Source organism: Lytechinus pictus, chromosome 1 (assembly GCF_037042905.1).
Source record: "Lytechinus pictus isolate F3 Inbred chromosome 1, Lp3.0, whole genome shotgun sequence".
NCBI classification, from domain to species: domain Eukaryota; kingdom Metazoa; phylum Echinodermata; class Echinoidea; order Temnopleuroida; family Toxopneustidae; genus Lytechinus; species Lytechinus pictus.
In genome coordinates, this window is record NC_087245.1 from 27,789,334 (window position 1) to 27,806,569 (window position 17,236).

Consider the following 17,236-nt stretch of genomic DNA (forward strand, 5'->3'; position numbering starts at 1 on the left):
TGCTCACCTCAATTTGCCTTCCTTTAATAGATGCTACATTTCCGGGCAATTCCAAAAAATGGTCGACCTTTTTGTACATCCAACCAGGGCCCTGCGAACGATTTTTTTTTATACTGGGGGTGCTGATGTAAATTTGAAAAGCAAAAAAAGGGGGGTTTCACTACAAAATGGAGATAATTTTGGTTATATTTTAAGATTTTTACATATAGGCCTACATCTTCCAAAATAATTGGGGATGCACTGTCTATGGATAATAATACACGCATCACCCCCACTTCCCAGGGCCATACGCAGCACGTCCAATTAACCTTCATTTTCTCAATTCTTATTTCACTTCATAAACTATGGCAAAGTCAAGGTCGGTCCTTTGAGAACATATTACAGACTGTCAAAAGAACAAGAAATCAGAGACAGAAAATTTCATAAAGGTCTCACACATAGGGATACGTATTAAGGCGTACATGCATGGATTGCCCTCATTCAAAATACCAAAGTTACACACGCAGAGAGGCGCCATATAGTCGGGAGGGGGGGGGGGGGGGTTCAGGCGACCTAATTGAAAGGTGACCTCACATTTTCCTCAATCACATGCCAGGATCGAGGCTAGGATAATGCACAACCAAGCGGAGGCGGCGGAACATGATCATGCAGGCTCGGAAAAAGAAATTGGAGGGGTATTTTGTCTAGCTGCCAAACAATATAGATGCCCTAGCTAGCTCCCCTTTCATTGTATGAGCCTGACGTTCCGCCGCCTCTGCAACCAAGATCTACCGTTTAGTGGTTCTTCCTTCTTTCTTGCTTTCTTCTTTTTCATCATAGGCCTATACTGCTAAAAAGGGACGGTCGCGCCTGCCCTTGTAACACAGTTGATTCCTAGAAAAGGAGGTGATAATAGGCCGAAGTAAGTTAAGTAATTCTTAGTAAAAATTATGTGCATGAGCAATAACGAATGGGCATTTCCCCCAAAATGTCCGAAGTCTCACCACTTTCAAATATTCACTGAAAACCTACTTTCGAGCTTTTGTAAGTAATTATATTTTTTTTTCTCTTTTTATTCATTTATTTTTTTTTCTTCTTCTTTCATTTACTGCGCTATGAGCATCTCTTTATGATGGATAGGCCTACCGGTGTATTACTATGTCCATATCAGGACTATATGTTTCTTCATTCTCTATAATGTATTTCACTCTTTTGCATAAAGTTTGCGCCCACCAAAGTGCCACTCTGCAATCCCCCTAACACTTTTAGATATAGGCTTTGCCTTTGATTGATACTGTAATATTTCATCTTCAATTCATAAATTTTGAATTCTCGAGATCAGGCTGCAGAGCCTGAATAGGTCTATTGCAAAAGAAGAACCGACCCCCTCTCATCATGTGCATTGGCGGCGGAAGCCAAAAAATTTAGGGGGTCCACTTGAAATTTTTGGATGGACAAAAAAAAAAATGGACAAGCAAAACAAAAAAAAAGGGTATCAACCAAAATTTTAGGGGGACCACCTAAATTTTTTTGACAAGCAAAAAAAAAAAGGGGGTGTCAACTAAACACTTAAGGAGGATCGTCCCCCACGTCAAATTTAAGGGGGACAGGTCCCCTCCCCGCCCCCCCCCCCCCCCCCGCTTCCGCCGCCTATAATCATGTGCGAAAGAATGTTACGGAAGAAAGAAAAGTAATCTATCTTGACGCTCAAAGCTCTGTGGTAATCTGTAATCACTTCAAAATGGCGGCGCCCACGACCACGAGACAGCTTCCTCAAAAGAAGTTTTATAGGCAGAGGGCACATTCGAATCCAATGTCAGATCACACTTTCGAATAGTAAGTAATTTGTAAGAAAGTTTACATGGCATTGATCAAAGATATTTTCTTTTCAGCTCGGGCCAGGTTAGACACCGCTTGATTTCGGTCCCATGTTAGGCAGGACAACAAGAATTTCAAAATGTGTTTGTTGTCGAGAGAATGATATCAAAATATTCCTTAATATCTAATTTATCATGTGAAACCACTTAAAACTTACGTAAAATTCATTTAAACTGTAAAAAAAAGGAAATTCATAGCACCAACATGGTCCGAAAAAGCCATAGACATCGCGGTACCTTTTTAATACACTGTACGTACTATCGATAGTTAAAACGATCACGATGTGCTCGCTAAATGCGCGCGCCCATCGGCGTCTGCTAGCCGTCATCTGCTGTGACTCTCCAATAGCCCCGCATGTGCAATTTTTTGTAAGATCGTCCCATATGCTGTTTTTCATGTTAGTACATACATGCGTGCACGTTATTTGCGGACGCAGATCATGTACGCATCTCCGTCGTCTGCTACGGCTCTCTTTATCAGTCCCAAGTGTGAAATATGTGTACATGGTGTATGTTCATTTGGTCTACATGCAGTTTGCCCACTTGTCATTTAGTCTAATGCCAAATGGGCTAAACCCATTTGGTCTACTGAATTGCCATTTGGTCTACACTACACTTGGTCTAATTCTCATTTAGCGAAATGTCCAGTTGGTCTAATTTCAGCATAACCTACATAATTACAATTTTTTTACTTTGTCAAATACCGGTACATAAAATTGGCTTTATATCATGCAGTTCCACAGTGTGAAATATGTATATATTCGTTTGGTCTACATGCAGTTTGCCCACTTCTCATTTAGTCTAATGCCAAATGGGCTAAACCCATTTGGTCTACACTTGGTCTAATCCTCATTTTGCGAAATGTCCAGTTGGTCTAATTTTTTTAAATTGCCATTTGGTCTACACTTTGTGTAATTTACATTTGGTCTACACTACACTTGATCTAATTTTGAGTCCAGTCCAGGGTCTAATTTCAACATAACCTACATCATTATGATTTTATACTTTGTGAATTTTTTTTTTCTTTATACAATTTCATTTCACCTTATAGTCTTAGCATTGGTTTCAAATAAATAATACTTGAACAGTGGCAAAGTCATGATAATGGAGCCAAAAGTTTTGAAAGGTCCATATATGGTGTATCAGGTAAAGTTATAAAGTTGTAAGCAGGAGAAGCAAACAACAAAAAATGTTGAAGCGGGGGGGGGGGGGGGGGGGCGGTGTTCATTAATTTCCTTTTATTTTCCAATGCCAGACCAATCTTTGTTTTTGCTTGTCATTTTATTTTAATGATATGTTCTGTTCACTCTACAATTTTTACTAATGATCTTTTTTTTTTGGCTTATCATTTTTTTCAGACACATTCGCACCCGAACCGACTCTACAATTAAGGGAAGAGAAGGAATTATTGAACCTCTTGAGAGAATATACTGGTCAAGGGCTGTAATAGTATACAGGGGCACTTCCTGAGAGAAAGTTAATTTTATTTTAATTATGTGTTTTCAGGATATCTAATAGTACTATTGAAATGGCGGTGAAAATTATTGCCCCTGCTGATGAGATTTTTCAGCTGCACCCCTCCTTTATATTAGTGAATAAGGTGTGGCACTGCCCTATATGATTCATTTTGAATTTTAATGGGCTCCAAAATGCAGTAATTTATAAATTATAGCATAATCTTATTTCGATAAAGCCTTTGACATAAACAAAGCATATTTAAAACAGATTTAGTTATTGCATATCAGAATGTTATGTTTGCCTGATGTTTTCTCAATAACTCTAAGCTGTTATTAATGAATTCTTTCTAGAAACAAAAATAAGCAATTTATTCAAACATGTCAGTTTCATTTTGTAGACATATGCATTGAATTTACCAATTCAGTATAAGGTACGTATGCCATCTTTCACAAATGTTGATTTTTATCACTGGTGGATCTGGGGGAGGGCACATCTGGCTCACCCCCCCCCCCCTTAGCCTCAGTCGAGATTTGTAATGAAAATATGCTATTTTCACCAAAGTATGCCCCCCCCCCCCCGGAAAGCAAGGCCCTTTTTTTGCTTGACAAATTTTCATCATGAAAATGTGCCCCCCCCCCCCCAGGATAAATCCTGGATCCACCCCTGGTTTTTATTAAGTTTACATGTATTTTCATTTTGAAAAAAAAGGTTTCCTAGAGATTTATAAACAGCATGATTTACACTGAGCGTGTCATACACTTCTGTGCAGAAGAATATTATCTTGAGAAATTTGGTTATTAAATTATGGAAAATATCTTTTGCAAATGAAATTACTTGATTGCAATTATTTCTTACATTGTATTGTCATTTTACTTGATAGAAATTCATTATTTTTTATAACCATGACAGTGTTCTAATTTCATATTTGCTAAATTGTAATAATTCTTTTGATCTTCCTTCATCTTCATGAAAGTATGAATTCTAGTCATCTGCTTCAAAGTCTGCCCAATACAATGGTTACAAAGGGCCTAAGCATCACTTGTCATTTTTTAATAAGTAGTTAAGTCAGTAGTCAAGTAAGGGGTCAGACAGTTTGGCTGTATTATATTTGTTTAATTATCTTACTAGTGTCAATTTACTAAACTTTTGCTGTTTGTGATTGAACCCCCAAATTGCTCGATAGTACCATTATGTTGGACAGACGTTAATATTGACTAGAGGACTATTATTACTTTCCAAACCAACCTGAAGATAATATGATACTTCACGTAGTACAGGGGTATATTGTCTCCCTTCCATTGTTGTGATGTATGGGCTGGGTAATATCATCTAACTTGTCCTGGAATAATCATTCTCTGCAACAAGTTCCACTTCAGCGACTCTCAGTTGAACATCATCATTCCTGGCATTGGCGGCGGAAGCCAAAAATTTTAGGGGGGAACCGCCAAAACTTTTTGACAAAAAAAAAAAAAAAAATAGTGACCAAAAATCTTAGGGGGGGGGGACACAGGAAACAAAAGTGAAAATTGACAAGCCCAAAAAAAAAAAAAAAAAAAAAGGTTAACAAAAAATTGAGGGGGGGGGGGGGTCGTCCCCTCCCCACCTAAAATTTAGTGGGATACGTCCCCCCCCCCCACTTCCACCGCCTATGATTCCAGGTGCTTGGAGATCTTCGAAAGGCATGCTATAACATCCACTTAAGTTCCAGTTCCTTTCATGTTTTTTCCTCATCTTAGTGAGCATCTCCAAGTGTTCATATTTTTAGTGTCCTTTTTTAGATTTACCAAACTCAGTTTTATTACCTGATAAATGAAATTACAAAATTCTATCCCAAAAATTGAACACTTTGATCAAGTTTGGTTACTTAAACTTAATGTTAAATAAACTGAAAATATGTAATAAAAGGCAAAATAATAATAATGATGAAAAAAATACCGGTAATAAAAACAAAAGTTACTCAAATTCACTCAAAACCATACACTTATCTACTCTCCTCAAAAATCAGTTCTCACTTTTAGGTATTGATCATTCATTCAGTCAATGAAATAATAAAAAGAGACAGGAGATCCTCATCAAAATAAACACAAACAGTGTCTCACACACACACTACACATTAATAGTAAAATCAGTTTGTATCTTTCGTGGGATTTGTTTTTATGTAAATCTGGATTCTTCTTGGTAGTAGGGCCTTAGGTCGCTCTGACTTGAACTTAAAACTTCCAATCTCAAGAAGGCAAGATATATCTCGGGAGATAGTCATCATCAAGATGTTTAGGAGTTCAACCTGGTGGTGAGGTTATTCATGATGGCATCTGGTATTCTGGCAGAAAGAATCAGAAATATAAAATGCATAAATACAATTGTTTATTTTTTTCAATACAAATTAAATTACCTGAGTCATTCAAGATAGTGGGTATTTTTTTAGGGGGGGGGGGTGATGGCATGACAAGTTTTTAGTCAAAATTATTTTTATCTTCATTTATCTTTTTTTTCCCCACTTTGTATTACCATTTATTCAAAAATTGCAATAAACATATCAATAAATGAGTTTTTAATCTACCGGTAGTTGGCAAAAGTAAAGCCAGTATTGGCAGTAAAACACCGACACCACGGCACTGACACCGACAGTGAATGTTCATTTTCCAGTGCATGCACATCACTGCCCCATCATCTTCACTCGTTTTCAGAAAATATTTAGTTATTTCTCAAATATGACCATGATTATCTTATTCATGTCATTACTCTGGTGTTTATTCATGATTTTAAATTCAGGAAATCATTCAGCAAACGAAGAAAACAAAGCATTTCTTGACTGTGATTCCGTGTGATTCAAGTTCAATTTCATTTCTGTGTGTATCACAGGTACGCACGTACGTGACGTAATCTTAATCTCTATTATGATGTAAATTAATCATCCCGCGCGCGATTAAAATGGCTCGAAATTCGACCAAATTCAAGGACAGCTCAGCTTGCAAACCTCACTGAGAAGGGCTTCCCCAGCCCTTGCGATTCCCCGCGCTGCAATTTCACTGCAATACACAGAAAGGAAATCAACTCAAGTTTCACAATCAACGGAAAATCCGGAACCCTTCGAGACCCATTTTACAAGAAATACAACTAAATAAGGTAAGAATTGAAAGCAACTCAAGACATTTTCGACTTACCGACACTTTCATGTTTATTTTCGGAAGATTTCATGGAATTTGGGGCACGAAAATGGTATCGGTAGCTCGCGAAAGTCCTGTGCAATACGATGACATATTTTTCATCGCACGGGAGGACAATCACAAAGAGAAAATATCATACACATCCGCGCTAACAGGGGCTTAATTTTGACGATATCGCATCGCTATGCGATTGCAATGATTGACATGCGAACGAAGCTTGCGTACAAATTTTGAGCACTTCCGCGACAGCGCCATCTAGTGACTACGGCCGTGCCTACCCATGTATTCAATTTTACGTTGTCCCCCTCTCTGACTCAGAAAGGGGTAACCCACTCATTCAATGAACAAGGTTATGGTAACCCAGGGAGGTCCGGCCCGCGCTCGCTTCGCGGGCCGGAGCTCCCTGGGTTAAGAAAGGGGCAATCCTGTATTTTAGGGGTTTAAAGTATTTTAGGTTGCTAACTTCAAGCTCCACGACCGACGGTAGTTCAGTAGTAGTATATTAAATAGTGCGTACGTACGTGCCGGGTATGGCGGGCCGTTAATGCCCACTCACACGTATTGCGAGGTTAGTATTACTATTAGTATTAGTATACTAACCTCGCACCACGAACCGCGTTTGGCAGTGGATTTCTAACTAGTGGGTCGCGCGTGCTGGGATCTCACTTCTTGGGTCCACAACACACGACTTCTATGGCTTGATTTTTCTGTGCGCGGCGGCATGTAATGAACCCTTGGGTGGTTAATGCCATTATTATACTATAGGACTACTAGTATACAGCAATGGAATGGGGTATCATGCGATATATAGGGGCCGGGGTGTGGTATAGATTAGAATAGCCGTCGGGGTGTCACGTGACCCGGGACTAGTCATGGCCGGGACAGGGGGCCGGGGGGTATGCAATGAAGAAATATAATGCCATGCAGCACGCCTTGGTTTTAGGGGGTTTTATTATTTGGGGCAAAAAAGATAATAGGGATAATAGGGCCTAGGGGGTATATCTGAGCACTTATGGGTGAAGGATGAAGAGTATAATGGTATATAAGCTGGGTGAGCAGAGGCGGATAGAGAGTGTCCAACGTAGAGCTACTAAGTTGATCCCAGGTATTAAGCACCTATCATACTCTGAACGTCTTCGCCTCCTGAAATTGCCATCACTCAGTCATAGACGTAAAAGAGGTGACATGATTGACGTGTACAAATATCAGCATGGTTACTATGATACAAGTTCTGAGCTTTTCTGTCTGAGATATGGTGGGAAAACACGTGGTCATTCCTTAAAGCTAGAGAAAAGATATTCACGTCTTGATGTGCGTAAGTTTTTCTTTGCTAACGGAGTGGTAGATGTGTGGAACAGTCTCCCAGAAGATGTAGTTACTGCTTGTTCAGTGATTGCATTTAAGAATAGACTGGATAAGCATCCCTTCCTGCCAACATAAGTAGCACACCTAATTTTGTCTGAAGGAGAGCAGCAATAGACATTCTACTTTGATCGATGAACAGGCTTAGTCCTACAACATCGTTGGATGGAGTAAACTAAACTAAACTATATATCAAACCAACGGTAATCAGCGTTACTTGTCATGGCGGGGGGGGGGGGGGTTATAGAATGAAGAAATAATATTAACGGCCCGCCATACCCGGCACGTACGTACGCACTACTGAAATAACTGGACTACCGTTAACAGCGTCAGCGGTCGTGGAGCTGTCGCCTGAAGTTAGCAACCTAAAATAATTTAAACCCCTAAAATACAGGATTGCCAAGAAAGGAGTAATCCATAGCCAGGAGGCTCCTAGAGAGTAAAAACATTTACTAATCTAATGTATGCTTAGTAGTTTTCCACGGAGCCAGGCCAGGGTCAGGATTCTATTGGTATCTATTGCATGATTCATACACGTAGACGTACATACCACCAAAAAACCACTCACACTAATACGAGGTTAGTATATATATACTAACCTCTTACAAGGGACCGTGTTTGACACTGGATTTCGAAGTAGTCAGCAAACATCGCTTCATTGCTGAAGTAATATTTGCCGAAACTCCTTCTCGCTACGCACCGGGGCTCTTTCTGGTAAGTAACCCAGGGAGCTCAGGGGCTTACCGTGTATTTTGCCATACTCACGGGACTAGGGTGAATTATGGTCTAAATATTTCTCCAAATGAATTGTGAAAACAGAAATTATGCACTTACCACAATTATATGGATGAAGGTCTAATGAGTGGCAGTTTCCTGACATCTGGGCACAGACTGGAACCTCAAAAAACGAAAAGTTCTCTCCTTCTACCCCCGTCTCGATCGGCCATTCTTGTTATAAATTGTAACAAAATGGCCGATCGAGACTGGGGTAGAAGGAGAGAACTTTTCGTTTTTTTGAGGTTCCAGTTTCCAAAGCAAACAAAAACGGATGGTAAATAGAAAATAATTTTATCATATTCATAATTTCCATAAAATTTGGACTAGCAAGTGCAAATTTTTCTTGATTGTATTTTCTTTAGTTGTTAGTTTTAAAGCACTAAAATAAAAGTGTCTGGCAATAGGATACACTGCCATGCTAACTATGAGGGGGGGGGGGGCATTCTGCGCAGTGCGCACCTAGCTATTTAAGGTAAGATTTAACATGAATTTCTTTTTATTTCACATATATTTTCAGTCAATAGAGTTTATTTTCTTATGAAAGAGCCGAAAATCTCAATTTGAACAGAAATTTGAAAGAAATGATGCTGATCTAACGTTAGAGTTTGATTTTGTCTTTGTTAGACTAGAAAACTGTCCTCGCCCTCGAAATGGTGCCCTAATATGTGGCATGGTATTTCAGTGTACCCATTGACTTAAGACACGATTCAGGGAATTTGATTAGAAAGGCTGACTGTACATTGTATTTTGAGGCCATCACAGGAAATGCCTGAAATTCTGTATTTCATTTCACAGCCAAACCGACTCAATCATGGTCTGCTTTTGATTAGGCCATTAACTTTGAGTCGGATTTTAAATTAAATTGTTGAATATCTAAAAGGTCTAGACTCTATGGAGTGATTAGTATTGGCATGTGTAAAGTTTGTGGTCGTCCCGTATCTTCTTTTTCTGGAATAGTGCAGATACGCATGTGAGCAGACAAGGGGGACTAACGTCAAGCAAGCACTGGCAAACTGCTTTAAATTTGGTCACGGGCATCCAACCCAATGCAAAAAGTATGGGAAGGTCCGTAAGGTGTCCCAAGTCTGCGGAGTGCCCCTTGTCAGCGCATACATATATGTATCTGCACGATTCCAATAAACACAAGACCCCCAACGACCACAAACGTTACATTAGCAATCAACTATCCTAGGTGTAACCTTATACTTTAAAAGATATTCAAAATATCTGACTTGAATAAAAAAGAGTCGAGCTAAAATTTGGAAAAATATAAAATTTCGGGTGTTTCTTGTAAAGGCAAAATGCAGCATTTCCCACCAAAATCCCAGAATCAAGTGTAAAGTGAACAGGGCACCATTTTTGTCCAATCTGAAAATGACTGGCGGAAGTTTTTTCCAAGGTAAATAATAATCATAGATGTGTATTTCTCTCAAATTTTTATGAGATTTTTGACACATGCATTTATTCGTAAGAGTATAGGAAATAATATCAACTTAAAAGTTTTTTTGAATTTTATATAAATTCATATTCAAGAATCTGAAGATAAATACTTATGTGTGCAGAAATGCCCTCCCTCTATACTGAAAATGATGAGATTGTCAGACATTGATCAGACACTAATTGAGTTAATATTTAAGTTCATGCAGTTTGGAAAACACCCCGTTGATATGAAAGTACCTTGTAAGTTGAATGTTAGTCCAGTGTGTTAATATAGGTGAAATGGCTTTGTTTTAAACTGCTAGCTCCATAGTACAGCACTGAAAGTTTTTACCTTTTTTTTCCCAGTCCTTTGAATCCATCTGAAATGGATTGGAGCCAATACTACCCATCTTCTCTTCTTGATGCCAAGTGTAAAGTAGAATTCCTGGATATTGGATGTGGATATGGTGGTTTATTGGGTAAGATCATGGCATTAGTGCATTGAGTTGTCGTCTTCTCCTTTTTCTTTGCATTTCTTCAGAGACACTAACTTTCCCACTTATGGCGGGAGATCTCCCACTTTGTTCCATTTCACAAAATCTCCCACTCACCAGCTACTTTTCATAGCTTCTTTTTCTTATGTTTTTTTTACTTCTACATCTTCTATTCACATTATCAATGCCATTTGCAAGATTACCGTTCATGTTGATATCAGCAGCATCATCATTCCCATTGGTATACAGTTGTAAGTTAATTGAATATCTCTCTCTTTCTCTCTTATCAATTTTCTTTTTTAATTGACACTTTGTTGTAACCTGTTCTTTGTCAATTTTGCCTACAGTTTCCCTGTCACCACTCTACCCAGAGAGCCTGATGTTAGGTATGGAGATTCGAATCAAGGTGTCTGATTACGTGCAGCAGCGCATTGAGGCATTGAGACAAAATCATCCAAATTCCTATTCCAACATTGCGTGTATTCGATGCAACGCCATGAAGCATCTCCCAAATTTCTTTGAGAAGGGACAGGTAAGCATTAAGGCTAAACCAATTACAGCCTACCGGTAGTTATTGTTAAAGAGGGGGAAAATTGTTTTCACATTTCCCAGGCTAGGTTGTTAGAATCGGTATGCAGGTTTCAGAGTGGACCATGTATCCGTGGAGCATTTTGATCTAGTGATCTGAATTTAGTCTTTAAACAGAGGGTCATGGCTCAAATCTCAGCCATGGCATAATTTCCTTCAGCAAGAAAATGATCGAAATCTTGCTGCACTCAACCCAGGTGAGGTGAATGGGTACCGACTATCCGGCAGGATTAATTCATTGCATGCACCCAGCACTTTTAAACAGCTAGAGCTACAGTCAGGGTGATGTATCTATAGGCAGGTAGATAATTAGCATTATCATCATGATTATTATGCTGTGGGCATATTGTTTGTTCTGAAGGGGACCACCCAAACTCAATGATTCGTTCTTCAAAGACATTCTTGGTGAAGACCGTAAGAACACACCTGTCAAAAACGCTGAATTTCAGTAATCCTTTTCAGGACTGAGCGTATGCCAACAATGAATGCATGGTGTACTGTGAAGCCTCAATACAGACTCATTCTCATTGTGGAAACCCTTAGAATTTACCTCAAGTATATAAGAACTTATGTGTAGTGTCCTGATTATTTATACTATTCTTTTATTCCTATTCATGTTGATCTATTTTGAGTAAATTTCATTGTATTCATTGCATGTATTTTTTCTAAATAGGAATAGTTCTTTTTTTCTTCATTTATAAATGTTGTCAAGGAATATTCATGTTCATGTTGTGTTTCCAATTTGGGGTAACTATTTTTCATATCTGTAGGCCTGTATCGGCCGCACAGAAACGCTGTTAGCGTAACATTTCACTAACACTGCGCTAACAAATGGCACTGTTACAACCGGTAATCTCGCCGCGATGGCTATAATGCATTATTTACATCTGATATCAACGCTTGACATCACAATCTGTATAGTATTATCCATTAACAAATCAGCTCCTAACAACATGGGTTGAATTACCGCACAGAAGGCAGAGAAAGCTGTTGTTAGGGGATTAGAGTAAGGCAAAATATATCATTTGTGCGTAGTCATGGTAGTGATCTAGATTTAACTTAGATTTAGTGATGATTATTTGCACATCCTACAAGTTTAGAATCTTGTCTAGGAAAGGGTAAAGGAATGTAATTCATTATCATATAGGCCTACAAACTTGAATTAATATTACATTTTAAACATGAAATGGCAGCAGGTAGTAAATATATATTTACTAATTTGATTTAATAAATATCGAAAAAGCTTAAAAATATTTTTTTAAATTGCCTTTCATGATATCACGATGGAGATTCTGTACAAAGAAATGCAATCCCACTTTTCATCAGTTTCTTTTGTTTGAAAATGCTCTTCACAGACTTCACTCATCATGCTCATGATAAAGTATTTGCCAATGATGGTTATATTGCGATAAATTTTATCAGCTGTTGTTCTTCTTTCTAATGTAGGGTCTATTCATAAAAAAAAGTCTTCAAACACCTAAATAAATGATCTTGGAAGAAAAAATCTTTGAAAAGGATCATATATCCTGGCACTAATCAACATCCCCCGCTATATACCTATTCCTAAAGGGGTACTCCAGGCTGAAGAAAATAATACGGTTTGAACAGTAAAGTGAGACAAACAAAACACTGACAAATAAATAAAAATTGGAAATGAATACAAAAAAATATGGTATCTTAAAATTTTGCATTAGGCCCTATTTATATATTCATGTCTTCAGGAATATGCAATGAGGGTCTGTTGTATCAGATGCAAAATTAGGTTTATTTAAATTTTGTCCGCACAGAATATTGCTTCAAAGATCATCATTTTGTTACTCGGGCGACATACATACATTTGAGACAATTTCGAGTTCATTTAAATAAAATCAGAAAAGGGGAAAGAGCTAGAGGATATGGCATTATTGTTCCATTTATTGCATATTCATGGCCACATGCTGCTCAGTAATATCAGTTGCAAAATACAGTGTTTAATTTTTAATATTCAAGAATTTTGTTATTTTTATCAGATTTTGATGAAACTCTCAGCAATTTGCTCATCTAATTATACTCAATTTATTCATATATTGTTGGGCCCAGAATACCCCTTTAATTCGGTCGAGGTATATTTTAAATTACTTGGTATAAGAAAGGGAGACAAGTTTTAAAGAGAGAAATTATTCACTAACATCGTCACTATTGGTGCCCTTGGCATTGTTAGTGATTTGTATTAACATTAGCGCCACTGTTAGCTTCTGCTAAGCCTTTTATTCTTAGATCATTAGGAATTCGGCTAAGCTTCTGTGAGTTTATCGATACCGGTAGGCCTACTTTTAGTGCTCTGTTAGTGAAAACAATGCGTCAAGGCGGTGGTCACCCGTGAAAGGTGTGACTGGCCCTAATGTTAGCGTTCTGTTATGCTAACAACGCTTCTGTGCGGTCGCCACTGGTAGTTTGACGAGTGCCATTTCTTATCTGCACTTAACCCTTATTTGCTGCATGTTGTCTTGTCTTTTGTTTGTTTTTCAGCTGAAGAAATTATTCTTCCTATTCCCTGACCCTCATTTCAAAAAGACCAAACACAAATGGAGAATCATCAGTCCAACTCTTCTTGCAGAATACGCTTATGTTTTAGGAGAAGGGGTAAGACTATTTCTTTTGTTACATGATGTTTTAGGGTATGCTTGTGATGTCATAATAGAATGCAGAAGCATTCCAATTCCAAACGACTTACCATTTAAAAAAAAACAAATCTTACTTGTTATATAAGAATGTGTGATTGTTATCATTATTGTTATTGTTGAAGACGGGCTTGTACACTGATTCAACGGCTTCTGTATATTGGTTGATTCATATCTGCTAAGGATGAACCATTTTTCTGCCAGCTCTCATTTATTTTGTTAATTTAAAAGAAAATTATTTTGACTGTTATACAGGGCCTGGTGTATACAATCACTGATGTGAAGGAGATGCATGAATGGATGTCACGTCACATTGAGGAACATCCTCTATTCCAGAGGTTATCAGAGGAAGAGATGGTGAGTCAATGAAAAATAAATCTGTTTTTGTTCCTCAAATTGGCAACCATTTGGTACATGTATGATGGCCCAAGTCCATGAAAGTTCATTTGTAGTAAATCAAGAAAGAAAGAAAAAAATTCTTTGTAAGTGCAATGAGGAGTTTGGTGAGGTTTTGATTCATTTTGGACACTTGTGGGTGGAATTGTAGGATATGACAGAGTACATGTAGATGGGCTCAACTGTAAACATCAATATTCCATGTTTAACTCGGTTTAGCCAGATGTAAGTTTGGGTTATTCTTATTTTCATATACTCAATTATTAATTTTCTATTTATTTGACTCCTTTGAATTTTTTTGTGTGTCCATCACATTACCAATTTAGAGTGTGTATTGATTAATAGCCTAAGTTAAATTGGCTTACTTGCCTTTGATGTCGATAGGTGATTACTTGGTGCCACCTGACTCTTAAGCTGCTGCATTTTGAAGAGGCTTACTCTTCCTGAATAATCCTGCTTATCCCTCAAATGAAAGGCAATGTTTAAAATATCGTTGTAATGCCATACAGAGATTGAAAAAGTATTCAGTCGAACTACATTTAACTTTTTTTTTCAAACACTGCTTGGTATTTTTCTACTTCAAACATAGCTCAAAATTTTTGTGTATGAACAAATATTTGGTCCATTCAGATGGGCTTGACCGGCCGCCTTTATATTTTAGAATGTGCTCAAAGTACTCATAGTGCACTTCAAGTATACATGAATAGCTTAAGAATTTCATAAGACTGCATTTTGCCACATTATTCTACCGCTAACAGGAAGGGGTATTAGTAAATCTCAGTTTGCTTTAATAGAATATACATTCCAGGCCAAAGATTTCGGTTTGGTATTTAGGGATGGACTGTGATTTCTGAGATTGCTCAAAATGGGGCCATAAACACGGAAAAGGGCATTTTGAACAAATAGTAATAGTTAAATCTTGGTAGCAAATCATAGAAACTGATTCAGAACACTATAAAACACAGAATATATTTCTTATTTAATCTTTTGGGCCTGATATTACCATCACAGTATGATAGGTTGTCCATCAAGATGATATGAAGTAGATGGAATGGGCAGTCCATCCACTCCAAATATGACCAGGGGCAAGAGCTACTTGCTCCTGGGACTGAAACAGGGTTTTCCCCATCACAGCCTGTATGGACGCAAGCTTGGTCCGTCATCCCCAAAGGGTTGCTGGTCGATTAGATGCCACACTTCTAATCATGACTTCTAACCTCTCCTTTTATAATAAATAAAACAGAAACCAAAAATAATTACATTTAACATGTGTTCAAAGGTGGTGACTTGAAGAAAAAAAATACTTGCATAGTTACAGTATGTTATTCAGCTTCAAGTAAGCTTGATTCTGATAATACTCATATTCAGCAGACCGAGCACTACAGGTGCAAGTAAACTTCCCCTATCATCCTAACCATCGGCCATTTAGCTGAATCCATTAAAAGGCTAAATGAAATATTCACATGCACCATAAACATGAAAGTTAATACAATTTGATACGATAAGGACAGAATACTTCTAACATTCTTTTTAATGGTTCCGTAAGCTCATTCCAAAGGAGTTCACTCTTTGTGTCAATGAAAATACTGAATCAAAAGTTTATAAAAAAAAATTACAGGCCTCATATTATTGTGTAATAGATCTTTATTTTCAAAATATACTCCTTGAGAAAGATTTATACATTCCTTAACTTATATACATGTAGTTGGACAAAAATTTAAAGCAATGTGAGAGAAATACTCAAAGCAAAAGTAAAATATTCTTTGTATCCGTGTAGAATATGGATCCAATCGTCAAGGCACTCTATGAAAGCACAGAGGAAGGTCAGAAGGTCACCAGAAACAGTGGAGAGAAATTCCCTGCAGTCTTCAGAAGGATTCCAGATCCTTGGACCCTTACTACTACATAACATTAAACACCTAATGCTCCAAACAAGACGTTTATTTCAACCGGCAATGATTTTACAGGTTATAAGGAGGCAATCTTATAAAGAAAAACAGGATTCCATGTATAGATTCTCTTGTGGACCTTATCATTAGACAACTAAATGCTCCAAACAATGCATCCATCCCTCCATTACAATGGCATGTCAGGATCAGTCAACTTTTATCTTGGCAAACTTGTTAATGGGGCATATTTAGCAGCATCACTAAGCCAAGAGAGGATTGCTAGGTAATGACGTCCATGTGCCCTCCTTTCTGCAATAGCACCAGTAAGGGCAACTGCCTTTAAAGACTGTGGCCCAAGAAGCATATTTCTTCAAACAATGCTTTGAAAGGTTATAAGGAGAAAATCTTGATGAAGGAAAACAGGATTCAATGCATAGATTCTCCCATGGCTGTCGGATCTTTAAAACATGCTCTAGAATTTTTATGGGAAAGGAATTCACTTCAGTTTAGTCACCAGATTTGTGTTGCATGTCTTGTCTCGTTTTTTTTTTTATTCCCACAATCATATCTCTTGAGTTGATTATTAAGCCAAAGTTGAAAATTGACTGTCCTACCGTATTGTTGAAGCATTGATAATTTTTTGTTTTCTTTTCGAAAAAAACCCAACAGATGTTGCTAGTGGTGCTGTTTACCTGCTCTCTCTTGTCAGTAATGCCTTCATAAGCAGATGTCTAAATTGAAGTTTGAATGAAGAAAAAATCAGAAAACCAGTATAGCCATTCAGTGGAAAACTAAATACAAGTTAATCAGTTGGATATTGTTTTATACTCTGATAACCTATAAGAAGGTGAGGATCTTTCTAAGCATGAAAAATATGGCATCTTTGAGATAAATTTACAAATGCGACTCTGAAAGTATAACTGGATGAAACTCAAGTGGTGAATATACATGTACTCCAACAGTCTTATGATTAATGTGTAAATAATAAACTCTGTTCTCGATGTGGTATGAATGTGATATATTTTCTGTGATGTCAAAAGTCAATTTCTAAAACTGATGGGAATTGAATTAAATCATTTTTGTCTTGCCTGCAGAGCAAGACTGTAGGCACTGCTTCTCCAACGGCGGCGTCAACATTGAAATCTCAACCAAAGGTTAAGTTTTTGAAAT

General features: G+C 37.7%; 1 protein-coding gene across 11 annotated transcripts; it reads left to right on the forward strand.

Annotated features, from left to right (window-relative positions):
• Positions 1-1,533: 1,533 nt before the first annotated feature.
• On the forward strand, positions 1,534-17,072 carry LOC129260410 (tRNA (guanine-N(7)-)-methyltransferase-like). 11 transcript variants are annotated; one of them, XM_064099569.1, is made up of 7 exons: positions 6,824-6,919; positions 8,319-8,557; positions 10,406-10,518; positions 10,881-11,065; positions 13,630-13,743; positions 14,037-14,138; positions 15,955-17,072. In XM_064099569.1, the coding sequence occupies exons 3-7, from the start codon at positions 10,425-10,427 to the stop codon at positions 16,084-16,086; spliced, it is 627 nt and encodes a 208-aa protein (XP_063955639.1). In that variant the 5' UTR covers positions 6,824-6,919; positions 8,319-8,557; positions 10,406-10,424; the 3' UTR covers positions 16,087-17,072. The 11 variants fall into 11 exon arrangements, with proteins under 11 accessions (XP_054754370.2, XP_063955627.1, XP_063955639.1 ...); XM_064099561.1 differs by having other exon boundaries at positions 6,824-6,908; XM_064099533.1 differs by having other exon boundaries at positions 6,836-6,964; positions 8,238-8,557.
• Positions 17,073-17,236: the final 164 nt, after the last annotated feature.